General features: G+C 46.8%; 1 protein-coding gene across 1 annotated transcript; it reads right to left on the bottom strand.

Moving 5' to 3' along the window:
- Positions 1-4,268: 4,268 nt before the first annotated feature.
- Positions 4,269-20,636, bottom strand: LOC101950613 (CMRF35-like molecule 3). The gene is made up of 8 exons (XM_065563463.1): positions 20,469-20,636; positions 17,870-18,199; positions 14,186-14,306; positions 13,048-13,071; positions 12,118-12,227; positions 7,238-7,290; positions 6,684-6,824; positions 4,269-6,339 (listed from the first exon to the last, which is right to left on the bottom strand). Exons 1-8 carry the CDS (start codon positions 20,506-20,508, stop codon positions 6,190-6,192), a joined length of 969 nt encoding a protein of 322 aa, XP_065419535.1. The 5' UTR covers positions 20,509-20,636; the 3' UTR covers positions 4,269-6,189.
- Positions 20,637-22,374: the final 1,738 nt, after the last annotated feature.

Genomic DNA, 22,374 nt, shown 5'->3' with positions numbered 1-22,374 from the left:
AGAAGGCGCCGGCACATCCTTGCAGCCACGCTTACATTCTACACTGATAACACTGGTCTACAATTTTTGAGAAGTCGTCTGCTTCAGAGATAAAATGTGCTATTTATTATGTATTTTGATGTGCTGAATTCAAATATGACAATTAAAAGAACTGATTGGCTACTGTTTCTAAGATATTTAAGTTTTTACATTTTATGTCTATGTATATTGTGTAGATAGTAGAGTTTTAATCATAAATTGTAAACCTAGGTCTTTTCACGTGTTTATGGTTGCTTTACATGATAATATTTCACCTGTCCTGTTTATGTAACACTTTTAAAAATCAGCAAAAGGGTTATATAAATAAAATTTATTATGAAACAAAAGGCAAAAAACTATTATGTACAAAGTTTAGTCCTATTCAGTGTCTACTCGGCGCTTCTTGGCTTGTCTCTTGTATTCATTAAATGGAGCATCTCTTGTCACTGTCCAGCAATTGTCTGCAAGCATTGATGGGCTCCATTTGCCCTGATAGCATTTCTCCATTGTTGCAATGTCCTGGTGAAATCGCTCGCCGTGCTCGTCGCTCACTGCTCCGCAGTTCGGTGGAAAAAAATCTAGATGAGAGTGCAAAAAATGTATCTTTAGTGACATGTTGCAACCAAGGCTTTTGTATGCCTTGAGGAGGTTTTCCACCAACAACCTGTAGTTGTCTGCCTTGTTGTTTCCGAGAAAATTTATTGCCACTAACTGGAAGGCTTTCCATGCCGTCTTTTCCTTGCCACACAGTGCATGGTCAAATGCATCATCTCAAAGAAGTTCACGAATCTGAGGACCAACAAAGACACCTTCCTTTATCTTAGCTTCACTTAACCTTGAAAATTTTCCACGGAGGTACTTGAAAGCTGCTTGTGTTTTGTCAGTGGCCTTGACAAAGTTCTTCATCAGACCCAGCTTGATGTGTAAGGGTGGTAACAAAATCTTCCTTGATTCAACAAGTGGTGGATGCTGAACACTTTTTCTCCCAGGCTCCAATGACTGTCGGAGTGGCCAATCTTTCTTGATGTAATGGGAATCTCTTGCACGACTATCCCATTCGCAGAGAAAACAGCAGTACTTTGTGTATCCAGTCTGCAGACCAAGCAAGAGAGCAAGAACCTTCAAATGGCCACAAAGCTGACACTGATGTTGGTCATAGTTTATGCACCTCAAAAGTTGTTTCATGTTGTCATAGGTTTCTGTCATATGGACTGCATGACCAACTGGAATTGATGGCAAAACATTGCCATTATGCAGTAAAACAGCTTTAAGACTCGTCTTCAATGAATCAATGAACAGTCTCCACTCATCTGGATCGTGAACGATGTTGAGGGCTGCCATCACACCATCGATGTTGTTGCAGGCTACAAGATCACCTTCCATGAAGAAGAATGGGACAAGATCCTTTTGACGGTCACGGAGCGTGGAAACCCTAACATCACCTGCCAGGAGATTCCACTGCTGTAGTCTGGAGCCCAACAGCTCTGCCTTACTCTTGGGTAGTTCCAAATCCCTGACAAGGTCATTCAGTTCACCTTGTGTTATGAGGTGTGGTTCAGAGGAGGAGGATGGGAGAAAATGTGGGTCCTGTGACATTGATGGTTCAGGACCAGAAGTTTCATCCTCTTCCTCTTCCTCGTCTGACTCAAGTGACAATGATTCTGGTGCATCAGGAACTGGCAGTCCTTTTCCGTGGGGTACTGGGCGTATAGCTGATGAAATGTTTGGATAATGCACAGTCCACTTTTTCTTCTTTGACACACCTTTCCCAACTGGAGGGACCATGCAGAAGTAACAATTGCTGGTATGATCTGTTGGCTCTCTCCAAATCATTGGCACTGCAAAAGGCATAGATTTCCTTTTCCTGTTCAACCACTGGCGAAGATTTGTTGCACAAGTGTTGCAGCATATGTGTGGGGCCCACCTCTTGTCCTGATCTCCAATTTTGCAGCCAAAATAAAGGCGATAGGCTTTCTTAACCAGAGTGGTTATACTGTGCTTTTGTGATGCAAAAGTCACTTCACCACAAACATAGCAGAAGTTATCTGCACTGTTCACACAAGTACGAGGCATCTCTGCTAAACAGAAATGTGTCCCTTTGCAAAATCAAACAGTGACAAATAAGAGAGCATGACACTGTATGATTTCTAGAGCTGATATAGGGCAATTTGTTCAGCAGAGTGATGTAAGCTTCGTTATGATTGCATCATCCATGACTTCTAGGAATAACATGATGCAATTCATATCATGTATGACACAATACCAGCTTCAGATTGCATCATTCATTGTTTTGCCTAAAAAGCAAGTACTGTCCAAACCCAGTGATAGATTTATTCATAGATCCAGTCAAAGATGTATTTTAGTCATTTCTGGTTTAAATTGAGATCCCTTCCCTTTATAACTCACTTATCCTCCGCCATTCCCAAGTCAAGGGTCGTATATACTGACCCAATAGCATATCTTGAAAACTAGAGCCAATCAACAATTTTAAGCATCATTTTCATTCTGAGTGACCCAGAATTAGTAAAGTTTGACTACATTTATTTCAGAAGCATTTTGGCTGTAGAGCAGTGTAACCTGAGTCATGTTGGCCAGTACTGAAATGAAGAAATAGCTGAGAGATCAGGACTCTGTTTCCTTCCAAGAAGGCGTGTACAGTATGTGCAGAAGGGTGTGAGGTGGCTGCTATTTTAGTTGTTGTGGTTGTGTTGTCAGTTTCGGTGAAATTCAGCTGCTTTTTATAAAGTAATAACCAACTACACTGCCATGACGACACCAGGGCTAAGAAAAGTCATGGGACTGGAAACAAAATAACCCCATGATGCACTTAGTGAACTTTTTAATGTTGCTATTTTTGCTGGTTTCTCTTCAACTCAAAATTGTACATTCAGGAAATGGTGACGGGCGGCTGCTGTTTGAACACTGTATCCCAGGGCTGTGTGTGCTGGGGACCGGCTGTGGGGTAGAGTAGCCATCCTAGCTATTTCCTGACAAGAGTCATGTGCTTCTCCATACTGCACTCGCCCAGCCTGGCCTGTTCTCACGGGGTGTTTGCTGTATGATGCCAGAAGGCAGGGATGGCTGGTAGTAAAATTTAAGAAATGAAGGCCCTGATCCTGCAGAGACTTTTGCACATGCTTAACTTTACTCATCTTACTCAGCCTTTTTTCCTGGGGAAGCAAAGGAATAGATTCCCCGTTCCTCACCCCCCACCGTCTCTAGCACCCACATCCCAGGGATACATGGGGTTTTGCAGGCTAAAGGGGAAAATGTGTTAAAACAGCAGCAGCATATCCCCTCTGCAGGCTGTGAAATGCTTCCAGCAGGAGAATCTCACTAGTTCTCTGTTATGGTGCTGGGTTCTTCATTCTGCTCTAAGAGTCCAAAGTGAAATCCAGAGAACTCGGTGTCCAGTTCCTTATCTCTCAGCTGCCGCCCTTCCCTGCTTTTAATCTGTTCTTCGTGGTCAGGTGAGTGGTTTTGGTTCATTGCACCTGCCTTTGCACCAGGCCGGGGGCTGAATTTACTTCGCTTTAGTCTACAAGTTGTGTTGCTGTAGGGACCCAGCAGCAGTGCAAGCTCTGCATCTGCCTGGGGCCTGCTCCCATCATAGGCATCGACAAAACTCCCGTTTGACAGCAGTGGGTGCAGGATGGGAGCCTCACTTCTCACTGAATGGAGCCTGAAGGTGAGAGGAGGCTATGGACCTCCACCCCCAACCACCCAGAAGAAGCATGAGGTTCATTCCTTTGAGCAAATAGGAGCAGGTGGGAGCTCCTGCCCAAGTGTGGGAGCCTGGAGTTGTCACCATTTCATCTTTCAAAACCTTCACCTTGCAGCTTAGCGAGAGCAGTACTGTGCTGTCTTCTCCTCTAAGCAGCTTCTGAGGAACTCACTGCTCTTCACAAACCTGATGGAATTTAGCCTACCTCCACCCCTGTGAGGTAGGGAAGTGTTCTCTCTATTTTTCATGGTGGGAAATGAAGCCCAGAAAGGTCACTTTTGGCTGTCTTGGTCACCATGGGCATAGCACCTAGATCTCTTGATTCCCAGTGCTGGGCTTTACCCCCATGAGCATCCTTCGCTGCACTCCCATGGCCTGAAGGAATGTCTAGATCGCCAGTGCAACACCAGGATGACACTGATTCCTAGTGATTTCAAATTAGCTTCAGATGGACCCCGCTCCAGGCATTTCCCAAAGTCTGGCCATTGACATGTACCCACAGAAATGATTAGCCATGCCACTCAAGTGTGTTGACAACTGGCTGTGCGGTTCTTGTTTATTTAGAGATTAATAAAAAAAAGAAAAGACACCTCTGCAAAGGCTCTAGACACTTATAAATGTTACCACATAACATCTCCAGCTGCATTTAAAAGCAAACATTCAAACAGGAACAAAACAGTCAGCTCAGCAAACCCAACCTGGCTGTCCAGCTCGCCAACTGCAAACATTCCTTTGCACCCCTTTATCGTTCTGGAACCAGACCCTCAATCCGCTCCACAGACCTTATCAAACAGGGGGCTTTTGCTGCATGCCCAGCAAGTCAAATTATAGCTCTTGTAACACAGAGGCATAGAAATGTAATGCTGGAAGAGACCTTGAGAAGTCATCAAGCCCAGCCCCCTGCCCCGAGACAGGAGCAAGTAAACCTAGACCATCCGTGACAGGTTTTTGTCCAACCTGTTCTTAAAAACTTCCAATGCTGGGGATTCCACAGCCTCCCTTGGTAACCTATTCCACTAATTAATTATCCATACAGTTTCCTACTATCTAAGGTTATGTCTTCACTACCAGCTGGATCAGTGGGTAGTGATCGATCCAGCGGGGATTAATTTATCATGTCTAGTCTAGACGTGATAAATCGATCCCCGAGAGCTCTCCCATCGACTCCTGTACTCCAGCTCGGTGAGAGGCACAGGCAGAGTCGACGGGGGAGCAGTGAAGACAGCACGGTAAGTCGATCTAAGTATGTCAACTTCAGCTACGTTATTCATGTAGCTGAAGTTGTGTAACTTAGATCGATTCCTCTCCCTCTCCCCCACCCCAGTGTAGACAGGCCTAACTTAAATTTCCCTTGCTCCAGATTAAGCCCATTTACTTCTTGTCCGGCTTTCTTTGGACACGGAGAACAATTGATTTCTGTCCTTTTTATAACAGCCCTTAACATATTTGAAGTTTGGTTCCCCATCTGCTTTTTTTTCTCGCGACTAACCACACCTAGTGGTTTTAACCTTTCCTCAGAGGTGAGATTTTTCTAAAACTTTTATCATTGTTGTAGCTCTTTGGACTCTCTCTAGCTTGTTCACCTCTTTCCTAAAGTGTGGCCCCCAGAACTGGACACAACGTCTGGCTCGGAGCTAACCAGTGCTAGGTAGAGTGGGACCATTATCTCTCGTGTCTTTCATACAACTCTCCTGTTCCTACACTCCAGAATGATATTGGTCTTGTGTCCAAATTCTTTAGATGTGTCCCACGCGGTATTTAGGATCAAAGACGAAGATGTCTAAAAAGAATATGTGGGAATGGGCTCTCAATCTTTTCACTTAACCTATATAAAATGGGGGAATCCATGTGCCCTTCTTGTTCTAAGCCATTGTGCTAACATGGGATTGGGGGTAAAAAGATTCCATCACAATTAGCTCCACGCTGACTGGGGGAATGAAGGACAAAGCTGTTTCCTTCTGCCTCGTCTTCCCATTGTTATTTCCACACCCTCATCTCCCCAAGCTTCTGTTCCTCAGCTTCCCTGAGGCCCTGTTCCCCACATCACCTCCAGCCAAAAAGTTGTCTCATCATCCTGAGGTTCTGACCCCAGAACCAAGCTCCTTTGCACCAAGTGAGTTTTATGAGCAATTATGTGGCGCTGGAGCAGAGAGATGCCACAACGAGCACCAGAGGAATACCTCCAGCCCTTGAGGAACCGGAGCCACCAAGACTTTGTGCTGTTTCAAGCTGATGTCCAGGAAAGGAGAAGCACTTTGTAGTAGCTGTTGGCCCCCAGTACATTTCTGAAGACAAAATCGTGCTGAAAGTGGGACCTCCCCACCACATCTTGCTGCTGGCAGATTGCTCAGCAGAAGCAGGGCACAGGGAATGCCAGTCTGGAAGCTTTCATGGGACAGTAGGGAAATAAGGACGAGCTGCTAAATATCCCGTGAGTAGGAAGGGCTTCAGCCTGCAGCTTTTCTCCCACACTTTGCTTGATGACAAATCATGGGGGGACGGGGTGTGATTGCGCTCATATTGATGTAGGTGTCCTGCTGATCTGTGGCTGAGCAGTCCTGTGGGCCAAAAGAAACTGCTTTTCTCTGTCCTGAAACCTGAAAGAAGGACACCATGAATCAGAGAGAAGAAATGACAAGAAGAGGAGATGGAGTAACTTGGAGCAGGTCCAGGCAGGAGACGAGAACCTTGCAAACCACAGCTGATTCCTCCAAGTGACCCTTGGCTTTAATTAGGTTGTGCCTTGCTAAATGGTTCACGAATTGCTGCTACTGAACAGGGCTGGTTATTGGTGAGGAAGGGGAAGAAGGAAGGTTTTGCCCCTGAACTGGAGCAGATTCCCTTTTGGAACCGTGTCCTGCAGGCCTGGAAGTGCGGGAGTCTCAGAACGGGGGAGTACACCCTCCAGCAGCAGTGTACTGGCACTGGGTTTTCTTCCTACCTGACTCCTATGCAGAATCATGTTTTCATAGTCGGACGCTGGATCAGCTGAGTTGGGCAGGTGCTCCTCATTCATATAGATTGCCATCTGGCCAGTGGCAGCAGGATCTGATGCACTGAAGGGAAGGTTGTGCCCAGGATTCTGAAACAGACATGGCAGGTGCTCAGAGCAAACAGGAAACTCTAAGGGACCCCTCTTACCAAAATGCCACACTGAGGATCTAGAGGGGTGGAGCTGGCAGGAAGTGACTCCTTCCCTGTACTGCCCTAAGCTGCAGCCATGTTAAAAATGGCGCCCTTTCTGTCTGAGTCTAAATAATGATCCCTCCCCCTTCACACCGGTTAATCAGCAGGGCTGGGAATTTCCTGCTAAAAGCACAAGTCTCTCTAAGGTGAGTGTGACCCAAGGAACTCTGGTGTCAACTTCCAGTGGGCACCAGGGGTGCAGAGGGTTTTCAAGGATCTGCTGGGTCAGATGTATGCAAGATAGTTCACTGACGGATGGCATGTGCCGTCTCTGCCGAGCACCAGTTGCCCATTGGTCCTCAATCTTACCGTGTTACAGAGATAGACGTTCTTATCCTTTTGTCCTGGTGTGTCCTCAAGGGCTGAAAGAATCAGAAACAGGAAATGTATCGAGCTGATGTAAAGCTATTTTTATTTATGGCTAAGCCTTTCTAGGGCACTTGTCGCGGTAGTATCCTGCACCCTAGATGCAATGTCAGCGAAGCAAAACCATCCTAGGACCGCGTATTACTACAGTCAACATTTGGGAGCTTTTGAAAAGGAATTTGTCAGTCATTGGACTGTGTGTGTATGTAACTCACTGGGGGACCATCCTGTGTCATGTGGACCCAGCTTTGTAGATCTAAATGAAGCAGGTCAGCTTTTGAGGACAAACACAGACCCAGCCCTCTGCATCAGCTCTGCAAGTGGTGCACTGACCCATAGTGCTTTGCAGCGCCCAGGGAGAGTGGTCGCGTCGGCTCCTTGGTGGGCTACACTCCTGCTCCCCTGGCTCAGGAAGCTTCTCGTCACCAACACCATGAGGTTAGGGCTCTGTGGATGTGTCTGTCAAGGAGAGACACCCCAGTGTCTTTTTAGAGCTCTCCAAGTCTCTGGGGACTGTTTCCCTTTAAGGATTAGCAGTTTGGCCCAGAGTCTTGAAGTTATTTAGGCTCCTAATTTGTTAGAAACCTAAATCCCCTTCAGGATCCGGACCTTTCTGCTTTGAGAATTCCTCTTTCATGCAGCGTGCAAATGAGAGAGAGACAGAGAGCTACAGATGGGGGGGTGAAAGGTCAGTAACATTTCTCTGCCTCTAACTGGCTGCTGCAACATTCCTGCTGATCTCATCCCAGAATTAGGAAAAAAGCTTAATTTCTGTACCCAGAAAGATAATGGAGCAAATAATTAAGCAATCAATTTGCAAACATCTAGAAGATAACGAGGTGAAAAGTAACAGTCAGCATGGATTTGTCAAGAACAAATCATGTCAAACCAACCTGATAGCTTTCTTTGACAGGGAAACAAGCCTTGTGTATGGGGGGAAACGGTAGATGTGGTATATCTTGACTGTAGTAAAGCTTTTGATACTGTCTTGCATGACCTTCTCATAAACAAACTAGGGAAATACAACCTAGATGGAGTTACTATAAGGTGGGTGCAAAACTGGTTGGAAAACTGTTCCCAGAGAGTAGTTATCCGTGGTTCACAGTCAAGCTGGAAGGGCATAACGAGTGGGGTCCCGCAGGGATCAGTTCTGGGTCTGGTTCTGTTCAATATCTTTATCAATGATTTAGATAATGGCATAGAGCGCACACTTATAAAGTTTGCGTATGATACCAAGCTGGGAGGGGCTGCACGTGCTTTGGAGTATAGGATTAAAATTCAAAATGATCTGGACAAACTGGAGAAATGGTCTGAAGTAAATAGGATGAAATTCAATAAGGACAAATTCAAAGTACTCCACTTAGGAAGGAAGAATCAGTTGCACACATACAAAATGAGAAATGACTGTCTAGGAAGGTGTGGAAGCAGAGAAAGAACTGACAGGAAGGGGATGCAATGCATGACAGTTCGTTAGCAAGAGTTAGGCTAACTGTAACTCTAATAATGCAAGATTTGTAGAAGCGAGGAATGTGTGAGGCAAGTGGGAAAGAACTGTGAGAAGTTGCTGCAACCTTGTGTAGATAATATGGAATGTAGACTAATAGTCTACATTAGTGAGCAAAACAAGATATCAGAATGACCTATGTATAAACAAAATGCAGCTGTTGCTTATTATTGTCTGTAACAAAAGGTATAAATGCTTGCTGTAATTGTTTACCTGTTGAGAGACCTGCTTAGCTCTCTCCCTCTGTGCAGTTGTGAGAGTTAATAAAGCATCTGACTTGCTGTACCCAAACAAATAGTGAGAACTCTGTTTTTCTCTGACAAAGGCGTACTGCGGAAAGGGATCTGAAGGTCATAGAGGACCACAAGCTAAATATGAGTCAACAGCATAATGCTGTTGCAAAAAAAGCAAACATCATTTTGGGATCAATTGCACACATACAAAATGAGAAATGACTGTCTAGGAAGGCGTACTGTGGAAAGGGATCTGAGGGTCATAGTGGACCACAAGCTAAATATGAGTCAACAGTATAACGCTGTTGCAAAAAAAGCAAATATCATTCTGGGATGTATTAGCAGGATTGTTGTAAGCAAGACACGAAAAGTCATTCTTTTGCTCTACTCTGTGCTGATTAGTCCTCGACTGGAATATTGTGTCCAGTTCTTGATACCACATTTGAGGAAGGATGAGCATGTGGACAAATTGGAGAGAGTCCAGAGAAGAGCAACAAAAATGATTAAAGGTCTAAAAAACATGACCTATGAGGGAAGATTGAAAAAATTGGGTTTGTTTAGTCTGGAAAAGAGAAGACTGAGAGGGGACATGATAACAGTTTTCAAGTATGTAAAAGGTTGTTACAAGGAGGAGGAAGAAAAATTGTTGTTCTTAACCTCTGAGGATAGGACAAGAAGCAATGGGCTTAAATTGCAGCAAGGGCAGTTTGGAGATTTTTAAGACAAACCCCTGTTGTGGGGGAGGGATAGCTCAGTGGGTTGAGCATTAGCCTACTTAAAGCCAGGGTTGTGAGTTCAATCCTTGAAGGCAGGGGGCTAGACTCAATGACCTTTCGGGGTTCCTTCCAGTTCTATGATTGTGTTATTTGTACTATCATAGGGTCTAGAAGCACCAGTCATAGATGAGGACCCCTGCTGTGCTAGGTGCTGTACAAACACAGAACAAGGAGACCCAAAGTACAATCTAAGTAGAAGACAAGGGACAACAGATGGGTTCTGATAGACAGGGGAGAACCAGGAAACTCTGTGACAATCATTGCCAGCATGATGGGCCATGGTCTCCACACACCAGCAGCCTTATAAATAAATAATGAAATAAATGTCTACAGAGACTTTGCTCCAGTTTAGCTAAATCATTTCTTGACCCAATTTAAGTTAAGCTGGTGCAGCTTTGGTTGGGTTCTTTTTGCTGAGGCAGCGATTGCACGCCCTCTGGCTGAGGGGATGGAGGAAAAGACTTTGTCAGCTATTTCCCAGTTATTAGAACCCATCAGAACCTGGCAAGCCCAGCTGCAGCTGATTGAAAGTCACAGGATTCCCAGAACCTGAGGCAGCGTGGGGCTTGTGGGCAGGTGCGGCTCTAGGCACCAGCAAAGCAAGCAGGTACTTGGGGGGGCAAATTTGCAGGGGCGCAGGAATCCAGCCTGGGAGCTGAGAACCAACAAGGGGCCCTGGGAGCTGTAGTTCCTTGGTTAGCTCCCTGCCTATAGAACCCGCCCTGGAGCAGGGAAATAACTACATTTCCCAGCATTACCCTCGGCCGCAATTAACAGGAAAGGGAGGGGGTAGGAGTGTGGAACTGAAACCCCATGCTGTAGCTTGCTGTAAATGGTAGGGACAGAGTCAGCTCTACGTTTTTTGCCGCCCCCTACCCCAGCCCTGGGCTCTCCCCGGCACCCCTGTGTTGCCCCAGCCCTGGACTCTCCCCCGTCCACACCCCCTGCTGCCCCAGCTCTGGCCCCACCTGCACCCTCCTGCTGCCCCAGCCCTGGGCTCCTCTCCCCCTACCTGCATCTCGTGCCGCCCCAGCCCTGGGCTCTTCTTTCCCCTTCCCCCGCATCTCCTGCTGCTCCAACCCTGGGCTCTCCCCCAAAGAAAGAATTGGGTGGACTAAATGGACAGTGCACCTCTCTATCTGAAGCCTAGCAAGGGAGATCCCACTAGTATTTAAAACCAAAAGTAAGGGAGGGGAGGCTCTACTAGGACCTGGGCACCTTTAGCTACAGTACCAGGCACATAGGAGGATTTATATTTCTGAGCCATGGAAGCAGAAATTGATTTTTCTTTTCCAGATTTAGCTAATATTCAGAGAGGGAATCCAGCACCTGCCGTCCAGATTTGAACACCCTCAAAATTCAGGAGTGCTCAAGCTCAGTAGAATAAATTGAGCAAGAAATGCTTCCCAGTGGTTATTAGGACTGGAATTGCTATTTTCAACAGCCACTGCCTTTTTAGTTTTATTTGTTTAAAAGGAAGACAGTGATATTGCATTGGCAAATTCCCCATAGAAACAAAGAATGGAACAAAAGAATAATAAAGGCACCTCAACTTTTCCTCATTTATGTAGGACAGTCTTATAATATGCATCCAGATATCCTCCAATCACACAAGCTGAAAATTGTTCCACTTTACTGCAGTTCTGTAGCCATAGGGGAACCAATCCTGTCTGTGTTCTGTGCACATCCAAAATTCCTGCTGAATGACCCGCCCTGGGAGCGAGTTACGAGTGACCCAGGGCTGGGGCGGCAGGAGGGTGAAGTTGTGGGGGCGGGGAGGGGAAAGAGAGGGAGATCCCAGGGCTGGGGGGGGGGGGGACAGCAAAAAACCTAGAGTCGGCCCTGCTTGTGGGGTAGATAGCTTTGCAGGAAAAGCTGGGAATCACTACAGCCGGAGGAGCAGTTCTTAGGAGCAGCCGATGAAATCAGGTAATCAAGGGGAATTTATTTCTCTGTTTCTTTTGCTGAGTGTTAATGAATCTTATTTAAACAACTGATTTCTACTTGGTCAAAAACAACTGGCTTGTTTGCTTTTTAACTAGCCAGCTGCTGTATCTAGCCTGAGCCAAGTACCTGCTCCATCACTGGGGCTGGGCGTGCTGTGGGGTTCTACCAGTTTGTATGGCCATGTGACCTGCTGCATGGAGTAACTGACTAAGTACGTGGGGTGAATTTAGAGAGTGTCTGTCTTGTGCTGTTATTTTGGTGACAGGGACAGTAGGGTCCTTAGGAAGGAAGCAAACTAATTGGGCTGCACCATCTGGAGAATGAAATGACACTTACTAGCAAAATTGATCAGAGAATTTTTACCTTTGCTCCTCCTCTGTGATGCTCTTCTAAACTTTACAGCAATGAACAAAATCAAAAGTAGAACCAGCAGGACAGATGGGATCAGGATGTAGAGGACGAGGTTTGGTATACTAGGCGAAGGAGAAGAGAATGTTTGTTTCTACTCTTAACGGTTACGGTTTGTTATATAAAGATTAGACGTAGCTCTTGCTCCCCTCTCAAGTTGTTGGAAAGGGTGGGGAAGTATTAGCCAACCCCTATCTGTTTTTTACAACTGGGAAACTGAGGCACAAGTACAGTGACTTGCGTCAAAGAAGCACATGGAGTCAGTTGCAGAGCTGAGGCTAACACCTTGCTACGCTGGATTTCAGCATCAAACTGAATAAACAGAAACCATTCAGCAAAGGAAAATTTGGCAATCTAAAGCAGTCCTAGCTTTCCTCTCTGCACAGCTGGGTTTAAACGTGTACTAGGGCCTAGGTCTTTAAACACATTTAGATGTCTAACTCCCCTTGACCTCAATGAGTGTTAAGCACCTAAATACTCTGAGGTGATTGGAGACATGAGTTTTCTGGGCTCAGCACAATACCTAACAAAGGTCTGATCTCAACAAAAACCTACAGAGTGCAACAGCAGTGGGGGCGATTGTAGTGACCCTAACAGGACCACTGTGGTTGGCATTATAAAAGCAAACCCTTTTTATTGATTAAATTGACTTAATTAAATGATCAGGTTAAAACTGTCAGACTATTTTCAGCTAAGCAAGGGTAAAACCCCTGTTCTGTTTAGGGATGGCAGTGTTATCTAGTGGTGAGAGCCCTGGCCCCAGCATCAGGAGACCTGGGTTTTATTCCTGGCTCTGCCACTGGCCTGCAGGGTGACCCTGAGCAAGTCATGTCACCTCTTCTGCCTCAGTTTCCCCATCTATAAAATGGTGTTAATGATACTGACCTCCTTTGCGAAATGCTTGGAGATCTGTGGAGAAAAAGTGTTAGATGTTATTCAATTAGAGACTTGCACTGTATCTTTTGCCATGAAGTTTTGGCTTTTCTGATTAAAAAATTTAAAGACACAATCATACAGAATTTAATGTCACAAACCACTTCCAGTGTTGGGGTTTGTAAACTGCTTCTGCCGCAGTGTGAAGGAATCAATGGACAATATCAGGTATTCTGTCATGTGTTTGACATATACAGTATATCTCCCTGCCTGACTGGCAGGGCCGGTGCAAGGAAGTTTCACGCCCTAGGTGAAACTTCCACCTTGCGCCCCCCAGCCCTGCGGCAGCTTCCCGACCCCCTCCACCCTGAGGCGCCCCCCCCCCCGGGGGAGCCGTGCGGCAGCTCCCCACCCCAGCTCACCTCTGCTCCATCTCCTCCCCGAGCACGCCGAACCCGCTCTAATTGTCTTCCCCTCCCAGGCTTGCGGCGCCAAACAGCTGATTGGCGCTGCAATCCTGGGAGGCAGGAGAAGTGGAGCGGCGACCGCGCGCTCGGGGAGGGGGCGTAGGAACGCTGTAAAAAAAAAAAATTGGGGGCACCCACTTCTTGGTGACCTAGGCAACCGCCTAGTTTGCCTAAATGGTAGCACCGGCCCTGCTGACTGGAAAGCCCAATAGAATAGCAAGAGTCCTGCAGGTCAGATGTGAGGGGAAATGCAGTGCTAGCACTTTAAAACTGGACCATGTCAGGCTGGAAGAGTGGTGAGTGTGGGGGAAGGGAGGGAGTTTGCTTTCTTTTTGTTTGCAAGTGTGGGTTTAATACAGTATAATGCAATGGAATTCACCTTCCAGGGCAGAACATAGTTTGCAGGACAGGAAGGACTGTATAACAGCAGGACTGTCTGGCTCTGACTTAGATGATAAATGCCCCATCTCAACTTGTAAACTCAGCTACAAATCCTTTTCTTCAATGCCTCTGGTGTGCAGAGACCTGAGAGTTCTAGAATCCTCCGTGCTGCTTACTTGAAGCCTTGGCCTCTGTAGGGATTGTAGCCCTGATTTCAGAGCACAGTGTAGAAACCCCAAACCTGCCCTAGAGCTGGTGAAAGGAGACCTCACAGTGCCTCTAGCATGAGTTTGGGCACTCACCTGGCAGGAGGATGACTACTGTTAAAGGAGGAGGTGGATTTTTCCACTTCAGGAACAGTCCATGGGGAGGTGGCAACGGTCAGGTCCTTTTCTGGTGTCGTCGGTGGTGAGGTAGGAACAGCTGCAAATGAAAGCAGACAGAGCTGTATTACCGAGCCCTTGTTTATTGATTTCCTGTTCGTGCCGGCACCTGCCTTCCTGGTGGCTGGGCTGTTAAAGCTCCGTGACGTGTGTACTAACTAGGCCACTGCAAGCAGAGAAAGGTGGGGTGGTGTTGTGTTGTTTTAACACAGTAGCTGTAATTCTGTATCCTACTCAGGGCCGGCTCCAGGCACCAGCCCACCAAGCATGTGCTTGGGGCGGCACCTGGAGGGGGGCGGCGTGGCGGGGCGCTCCGGCCCGAGAGCAGGGCCTTGACTGGGCTCGCCGCCCTCCCCGCGGCGCTCCGGCCGCCGGGGAGAGCGGAGCCACAGAGGGCTCGCCGCCCTCCCCCCGGCACACTGGCCGCCGGGGAGACCGGAGAGCCCCAGCCGGGCTCTCCGCCCTCCCGCTGGTGCTCTGGCCGCCGGGGGCTCTCTGCCCTCCCCCCGGCACTCCGGCCGGTCGGGGATTGCGGGCCCGCAGCCGGGCTCGGCGCCCTCCCCTGCCGCGCTGGGAGGGGGGGCGGCGGGTGGCTTTTTTGCTTAGGGCGGCAAAAAAACCAGAGCCGGCCCTGATCCTACTTCAACTGCTGATGGCCCCCAGTGAGATAAGGTAGATTTGCTATATATCAAATAAAGGAACCTGAGGGACGAGATAGGAGTCGGACTGAGTTCTTGGGGGAACTAAATGGAAGAGGTTTTGGGGGAACTCCAACAATATTGAGGGTCTGGGGAAAATGAACAAGACTTGGCTTCCTCTGCAGGGATCAATGATGGCAGCAGAGGTAGGAAATGAGACACAACTATTCTGACATGAGCACATGGTGTTTAAATGGCTCATCCTGCATTATTGGCCCACAAGTGAGCAGATAGCCCCTGGCTTCTCCTCCCCTTCCCTCTGTACCTCCATCTAGACAGTATTTGGTCCTGCCATGCAGGCAGGGGACTGGACTCGATGACCTCTCGAGGTCCCTTCCAGTCCTAGAATCTATGAATCTATGAATCTCCGTCCATATTCTTCCCCACTCCATTGAGACATCCATCTAGATAGGAACATGGGAATCAGCATACTGAGTCAAATAAACTGTCCATCTAGCTAGGGAGCCTGTCAGACAGTGGCCAATACCAGATGCTTCAGAAAAAGGTGCAAGAAACCCCATTATGGACAATTTTGAAATAGCATAACCATATGGGCACTTACTCCTAACTCTCGTCACTTCGTGGCTGATTCTGTCTTTGAAGCCCTTGGACATAATTCTGTCCTTACCCAGGGTGACTGGATAGCTTAATTATTCATAAGAAGGTTGAATCCTGCTAGACTCTCGACCTCAATATCTTGTGGCAGTGAGTTCCACGGGTTAATTATGTATTATGGAGACTACATTCCCCTCTTATCAGACATAGATTTATTGCCTTTAAAATGCACTGGCTATCTCCTTGTTCTGCTGCTGATGTTGCTGTATCTTTTTTCCTCTTTGCTGTATCTTGGAGCTCTGGAGTATTTTATTATGGTCCATTTCTCAGTCACTGATCACGGAATAGGGTTAGCAATGGAAAACCAGCGAAGCTTTTATTGAAGGAAAAGATACTATGGTGAAAGGAAATTCCTGCAGACAGGCCCTGGCTTCTCCTCCCTTTCCCTCTGCACCTACATCTCAGTCCATGTTCTTCTCCACTCCATTCAGATACCCGCTGGTGGAGATTGCACTGTTCACTGTAGGACTGAATGGACGCCTTTATTTATTTTATAACCTACCTAACACAGACCTCAGGAATAGCTCTACCCCTACCTTCTCAGTGGATGACTTTAACAATTCTCAGTGTGAGACTAGCTAATAACAAATAGTGAAGAATTCCTGTAAAATGTGACTTTTGGGACTAACAAGCATCTCTGCTAAAAGTCATGAAACTTGTTTAGGATTGATAACTTTTGTCATAAGTATCCAGGTGGCAGCCAAATATTCATGAATAATTCATTCATAGCAAAGTCTCTTTTTCCGTCCCCTTACTTTGCACAAATATTTGCAAATCAGTGGCATTTAAAACTACTCGCTTATCTCCCCTCCGTCCCACCTCCCTGGGCCTGTATTGATCCTGGGTCTAACTGTTCATCTGATCCCGCAGTCCTCACTCAGGCAGACTCTGCATGAATTTCAATGGGAGTTTTGCCCGAGTAAGAACTGGCAGATGTAATGTGAGGCTGCATCCTCCAGCACTAATTCCCTCTCCTGCATGAGGGATGGGGTGGTGGTGGTGGTGGGGTGCGGGGAATCAGTTGCCTGGGAAAACCTAGGAAACAAGTGTGAGTTTCCCAATGTTGTGAAGGGGGTGACAGAAGATTAACAGAGTTGGATAGTTCATGTCTGGATAAGACCCCTCTATTCATCAAATACGTGTCCTTGGTCAAGACAAGAGCCACTTGTGACCCAGGGAGCCCCTCAGTCCCATCTGGCACAGGGAACCTCAGGCCATAATTCATGTCAGGCACGACACACTCATTGCCCCAACACACTGTTGTCAGAATCTGTCTCTGGACTCTGTCATATATGGTATCCTATGCAAACTGGTAACACACTGCTCGTTAATATTATTGCGTGCTGGAGGTATAGGCAGTGTATAAAGAACTATAGACATGTGCTGAAAAATATGTTCTTAAAAGGTGGTTTGCAACCCGTGCATAAGCCCAGCCTGTCCCAGAGAAAGGTATGTTGTTTGTGTCTCCAATCTGAACTAAGCTAGGTGGTACCGCAGACGACAATGGAAAGTACATCTACATATAAGGTAACCAATGCACCATCAAGCTTAACAAGGGACTGGCGGGGGGTGGGGGGTGGAGACAGCTTAACAATCATGAGTGTGGATGGAGCCTGCACCCCTGGGACACCTTCCTACCACTTGAAACAGAGAATATAGACTTTGGGAAATATAAGCAGAAAGGCATTTTGGCATCCATCACTCATGGGACACAAGAGGCCAGAGCTTTGGTAATCGGACAAAGGTGGATCCTTCAGCCAAGAGGGTTGATGTCTCTGGGAACTGACTATAGGTGAGAAACCTTCTTAGACAAAGATTGTAACTTGCTGAATTAAGTTTCAGTCACTAGAAAGCGTGTTTTTGTTTTGTTTTACTTGTCTTCTGTTCTTCCTTATATCACCTACATATCTGTTCTTTGTTAACAAAGCTACTCTCGTTTTATTACAAAACCAGCACAGGGCTGTGTATTAAACTGAGAGGTGAAGTCCTCAGCTAAACTAACAGGCTGGTGTGTGTTCTGTCTCTTTGGAGCCAGCAAACGCAATAACTTTTCTGTGAGTGTCCACGGAGAGGGCCTGGCGGCTGCAAAGACCCATCTCTGGGAACTCGGGAATTGCGGTTCACTGATTGCTACCTGCCAGGCAAGGTTTGGACTGGCAGAGTCCTCAGGAGTGTGCTGGGTGGGTAGACAAGCTGGTGTTGCAGGGTGCTGACTCCTACCTTAGCAGCAGCCACACTGCTCACGGTGCTGGGTGACTGGCACAACACGTCCCACACTTAAAGGACTTACCTGGGAAAACAGACACGTTGACAGCAAACATCTTGTCAAAGCCGCTCTTCTCTATCCCACACCAGTAAATATCCTGGTCGCCCAGTGCCAGGCTCCGCATGGTCACAGTGAAAGTGAACTGCGTGTGATTGTCTTGGATGGAGACTCTGTCCTTTACCACCTCTGCCTCTGAACTTATGGTCCAAACAGCCATGGAGCAAGATGACCAGTCTTTTCCTCTGCACCAGTATTTCTTATAGTTCTGGTACCCCCCATCGTACTGACACTGCACAGACACCGACCCTCCCAAGGGACCGCTCGCCTCCCTAGGGCCGGTCAGAGCCCAACAGCCTGCAAAAGACAAAATTGCTTTCATTGCTTTCCTGCTGAGCAAAAACCAGTGACAAAGAGACAAAGTTCAGAACTAGTTAGCCATACCAAGCTTTTGTGCATGGATATTCCTGTGTGGAAGGAGACGGCTGCTTTGTGGTGGATGTAAGGTGGTGAAAGCTGATAGCCTGGGCCTTAGGTAATGGGGCTTTCCTGCCTCACAGGGGTGTTGGGAGGATAGGTCTCACAAGAAATGTTTTGGTGGCCTCTGAATGCAGCCACCAATTTGCTGGTGGCCGTCCTGACACTTTTTCCTAAAGTACTTAATCAACTTTAGGAAAAATAAATATTCACATATCCATGTCCAAATCATTGTAATTCATTTAGGGAGGTTTTTATTGCAGACTCAATAATAAAAATAATGTACAGTTGTCTCTATTCTTTACTGGATCTAAATAGAATAGAAACAAAACAGGTGCTTTGCATGTTCTTGTCTTTTGTTGTTGTTTCTTTTGCTTGTTTCGTTGCATTTTTTAGGACTTCCCAGCTAGTAAGTCTGTTTCCGTGGAAAGTGATATCTGTATGTTTGTTAACACTGCTTTCGTCCCCCTCCCTCCCACCCGGCCACCGCCCAGGAGGCCGTGGCTGCATGAAAAGCCCCTTGTGGCCACATGTGGCCGTGGTGGCCGCATTTGAGAACCACCTGCTCCAGTAATGCAGGAGGTGGGGCTTAAGATTATGATGAATAGCCAATAGATGTAAGGCGATTTGTTCCCAGTGTGGGGTAGTGGGGAGATGGAATCATCTGGGACGTCACCTCCTCTCTCCACCCCCACAGAAAGCCAAAGCCAAAGAGAAACATAAAAAATCCCCCTTCTGCTTTCTCTGTTAGTGTCCTTCTAAAATACAGCGCCTGCTCATGTAGCACCGTGAACCTGAGAATGCCACAGACGATTCCCTGACTTAGCTTTCCCACAACTTTATTATATGAGCGGGGGGAATGACTAACCAATTTAGGAGAGTCTGAAAATCTTCTACATGCTTTATCTCCTTTCACGTGCTCAGACACTCCTGTGGGCAGGGTATTGGAGAGCCTCCTTGACATTGCTGAGATCAGCTAAACTATGGCTTTAACATCACTTCTGATCATGGAGGGGAACCCACTGCTGCCCTAGTTAACCTTTGGGATGGGTGGAGGGAGCAGGCAAGCTCACAAGGACCTATGTTACATAGAAAGTAGAAGACTAAACTGACTATGAAACAAACTCTGTTGGGCACCTGATGCTTGGCAATGGGCATCACACTTGTCAGTCATCTCTGTGATCAAATGAATCATTTACATATTAGTATGCAATGGTTTTCAGTTACCACCACCAAACTGCAGGTCACCGCTCCCCAGTATGGTACCCAAAGCCAACCTCTAAGAGATTTCCACGGAGACTAAAGTGTTTGCTTGTGAGAGTGCCCTGGTCCATCTGAATGATGGCTGCAGTAGTTTTACACACGGTGAGTGTGTCTTGGCTCTTTTCTAATCTCTCCCCTGTCCTCCCACCCCCCCCAAATCATGGTATTGTTCTCCTTTTGTGCCTTTTCAGATAGAAATACTCACTGCATTGGTCAGGTTTGTCAGGTGTCTAAGTGACATAGGAGCCCAGGTCCCAGAGCCTTTCAATGCCACTTGTTCTCCTGTGTCACATATGTGACATTGAAAACCCAACCTTAGAATGCTATTTAAAAAGCAAGCAAACAAAAAATAGGTGCATAACCAGTCTGCATCCCCCTTGGAAGTGACTGCACTGGGGATGTTACTACCATCTGCAGAGCATTTGACTGCAGTGAAATTCCTTCTCAAAACAACTTGCCGAATGCGGTTTGAGGGAGGAGAGGAAAATGTGTTAAGAGAAGTTAGAGGACAATCCTCCGGAGCCATTGGTGGCAGGGTAGGGTACAATTATTAGGTGGTAATTCCTCCCCCTATCTCAATGGAGAAACTGTGGTACTAAAAGGGCCCTGGTTTGTGAGATCTTCCAGACCACTTCAACCCACTGCAGCATTGAACTGTTTTGGCTTTTAGGTAGGACATTTTCTCCAGGTCCATGGGGATTCCTGCAGGTTGGCTTTAAACTAGGACATTCTCTGCTGTCATCTGTTCAAACCTGTGCCTAATGTCAGGCACTTGGGTAGAGGACCTGACTGCAGAAATGCGTAGCAGCCACAGCTCCTATTGCCCCAGTGGGAGCAGGTCTGCCTCCCGGGTCTATTTCTATTGACATAAAGAATCCCGTCTCACCTGGGAAAAGAATCCAAGCCCAGACAAGGAAACTCCGCATGGTCTCGCCTGGTTCTTTCTTCAGACAGCAGAATGTGGACTGTAGGTAGCTATCTGCATTTCCGGTGCGGTCTCAATGAAGGCAGGGCTCTGTGTTTTCTCGAATCTAAAACATACTGACAAATGGATTTTGTTTCGGACTTCCTTTCTCTTGACTGTTTCACTTCCTCCTGAACTTGTGGCAGCTGAGTGGTCTCATTCTGTGGGGGTGGCTTTTTTAGAATGTGTCATTTCAACCGCCTTTATTTAGAGGGAACCAGATCCGTCTGACGTTTCTGTTTCACAGTCCAGTCAAAGTCTAATTCGTAACTCCTGCACCCCTCCCAGCATGGAACATCTCAACGTGCCCCCAAAGCACAAGTTACTGGGGCTACCCAATGCCTAAAACGAGATACAAAGCGGGTGGATGCTTTTAGATTTAATAACCCCCCCAAGAACCTAGAAATATGGGCCTGATCCTGTGGGGTGCTCAGCTCAGCACCTTCAATTCCTGTTAGTCTGTGGGAGTTGAAGGTACCCAGTGCAGAGGCTGCTTAGACCTATTAGGTTCAGACTCAATATAGGGAGAAGGCAAATGTACTATCAGTCAACAGAGCCACTACAAATAAGCCGTCTTCACTATATTCTTAATAGCCTGGACTCGGCTTTCACTTCTACTCCAGCAAACCAGTCATCACATTTGCCTAGTGATTAGAATGTGAGAAGTGAATGGAGGTGAATGCCTGGCTGCGCACATGGGGTCACCGGGGGGCTTCAGCTTTCTCAACTGTGGGATGCTGCTCTGAGAAGCAGGAGAGCTGAGCAGAGATGGGGCCCACCTAGCAAGGCAGGGAGGAATATCTGCAGAGACAGAAGGGTCATAAATCTTCTATCGAAAAGCTTCGTTGATGGAAAATGGCTTTTTGAGCGGATAGAATTTTTTCAATACATTTCCGTTTTCATCACAATTGTTTGGGTTTTCATAAAAATATAGAAATTTTCCATGGTCAGGAGCTGAGTGTTTGGGGGGCTTTATTTTGGTGAAAAGATCAAACATTTCAACAAAAAATGAGAATTTCTGTTTTTGCAACATTGTTTGTGCAGGGGGGATAATTTCCTGGCCCTCTCTAGTGGTGTATCTCTCCCTGTAGCTTAAGTGTTCAGAACTTCATTGTAACGATATCGTACAGGAACATCTCTGTCTCCTGCTCTGTAACCAAAGGTAGAGGACACAGTCGAGGAACTGACTCTACTTAAACCACATTAACCACCATAGTATTAGTGCCTCACTGTTGTCTTTGCTCTCAACACATTAAAAATAAGAGGAAACCACATGAACACAGTTGGGTCCCAAACAACCATGTGTTTACTAGCTATATACAACATCTAGCTACATGTATACACTTCTGTTAGAGAAGACAGGGAGGCCCATGTGAGGTCTCCCCATTATTTAAAGGGATACTGCCTAATGCCTGTACACCTACATGCACTAGAACTCCAGCTGTTGCCCAATGCTGGGCTGATAATCTGGTTGCAGCCCCACACATCAACTGTGCTTATGAAAATTCTCCCTTACTGTGACATTCCCCAGGTACAGCCTGAACTGCTGTGTTCCCTCAATTCTCCAACCTGGGGCGCCTTTTAAACTGCTTCACTGTGAGAGCAACCGCTCCTGGTTTGCTCACACCCGGCCTCCAGCATGCAACTCACTCCCAGTTATATTATATGAGTGCTATGCCAGCCACTCATGATTTACACTGCAGGGCAACACCAGCAAACTCCCAGTCCCAGAATCTCCCCCAGAAATGTGTCTTGCACTTCCCAGCGCACCTCCTGGACAATACAAGCTCATATAAAGTCCATCATTCATCAATAGAAAATGCTATGC

This window comes from Chrysemys picta, chromosome 12 (genome assembly GCF_011386835.1).
Source record: "Chrysemys picta bellii isolate R12L10 chromosome 12, ASM1138683v2, whole genome shotgun sequence".
NCBI classification, from domain to species: Eukaryota; Metazoa; Chordata; order Testudines; family Emydidae; genus Chrysemys; species Chrysemys picta.
The sequence above is the reverse complement of the archived record's forward strand: the minus strand, read 5'-3'. Positions and strand labels throughout refer to the sequence as shown.

Excerpts from the sequence above, each read along its gene's own strand:
- LOC101950613 (XM_065563463.1), bottom strand. The coding sequence starts at position 20,508 with ATGCGGAGTTTCCTTGTCTGGGCTTGGATTCTTTTCCCAG. Across the intron at positions 14,307-17,869 it reads CAACGTGTCTGTTTTCCCAG|CTGTTCCTACCTCACCACCG; the intron begins GTAAGTCCTTTA and ends TTTCATTTGCAG. Across the intron at positions 6,340-6,683 it reads TGATTCTGCATAGGAGTCAG|GTTTCAGGACAGAGAAAAGC; the intron begins GTAGGAAGAAAA and ends TCCTTCTTTCAG.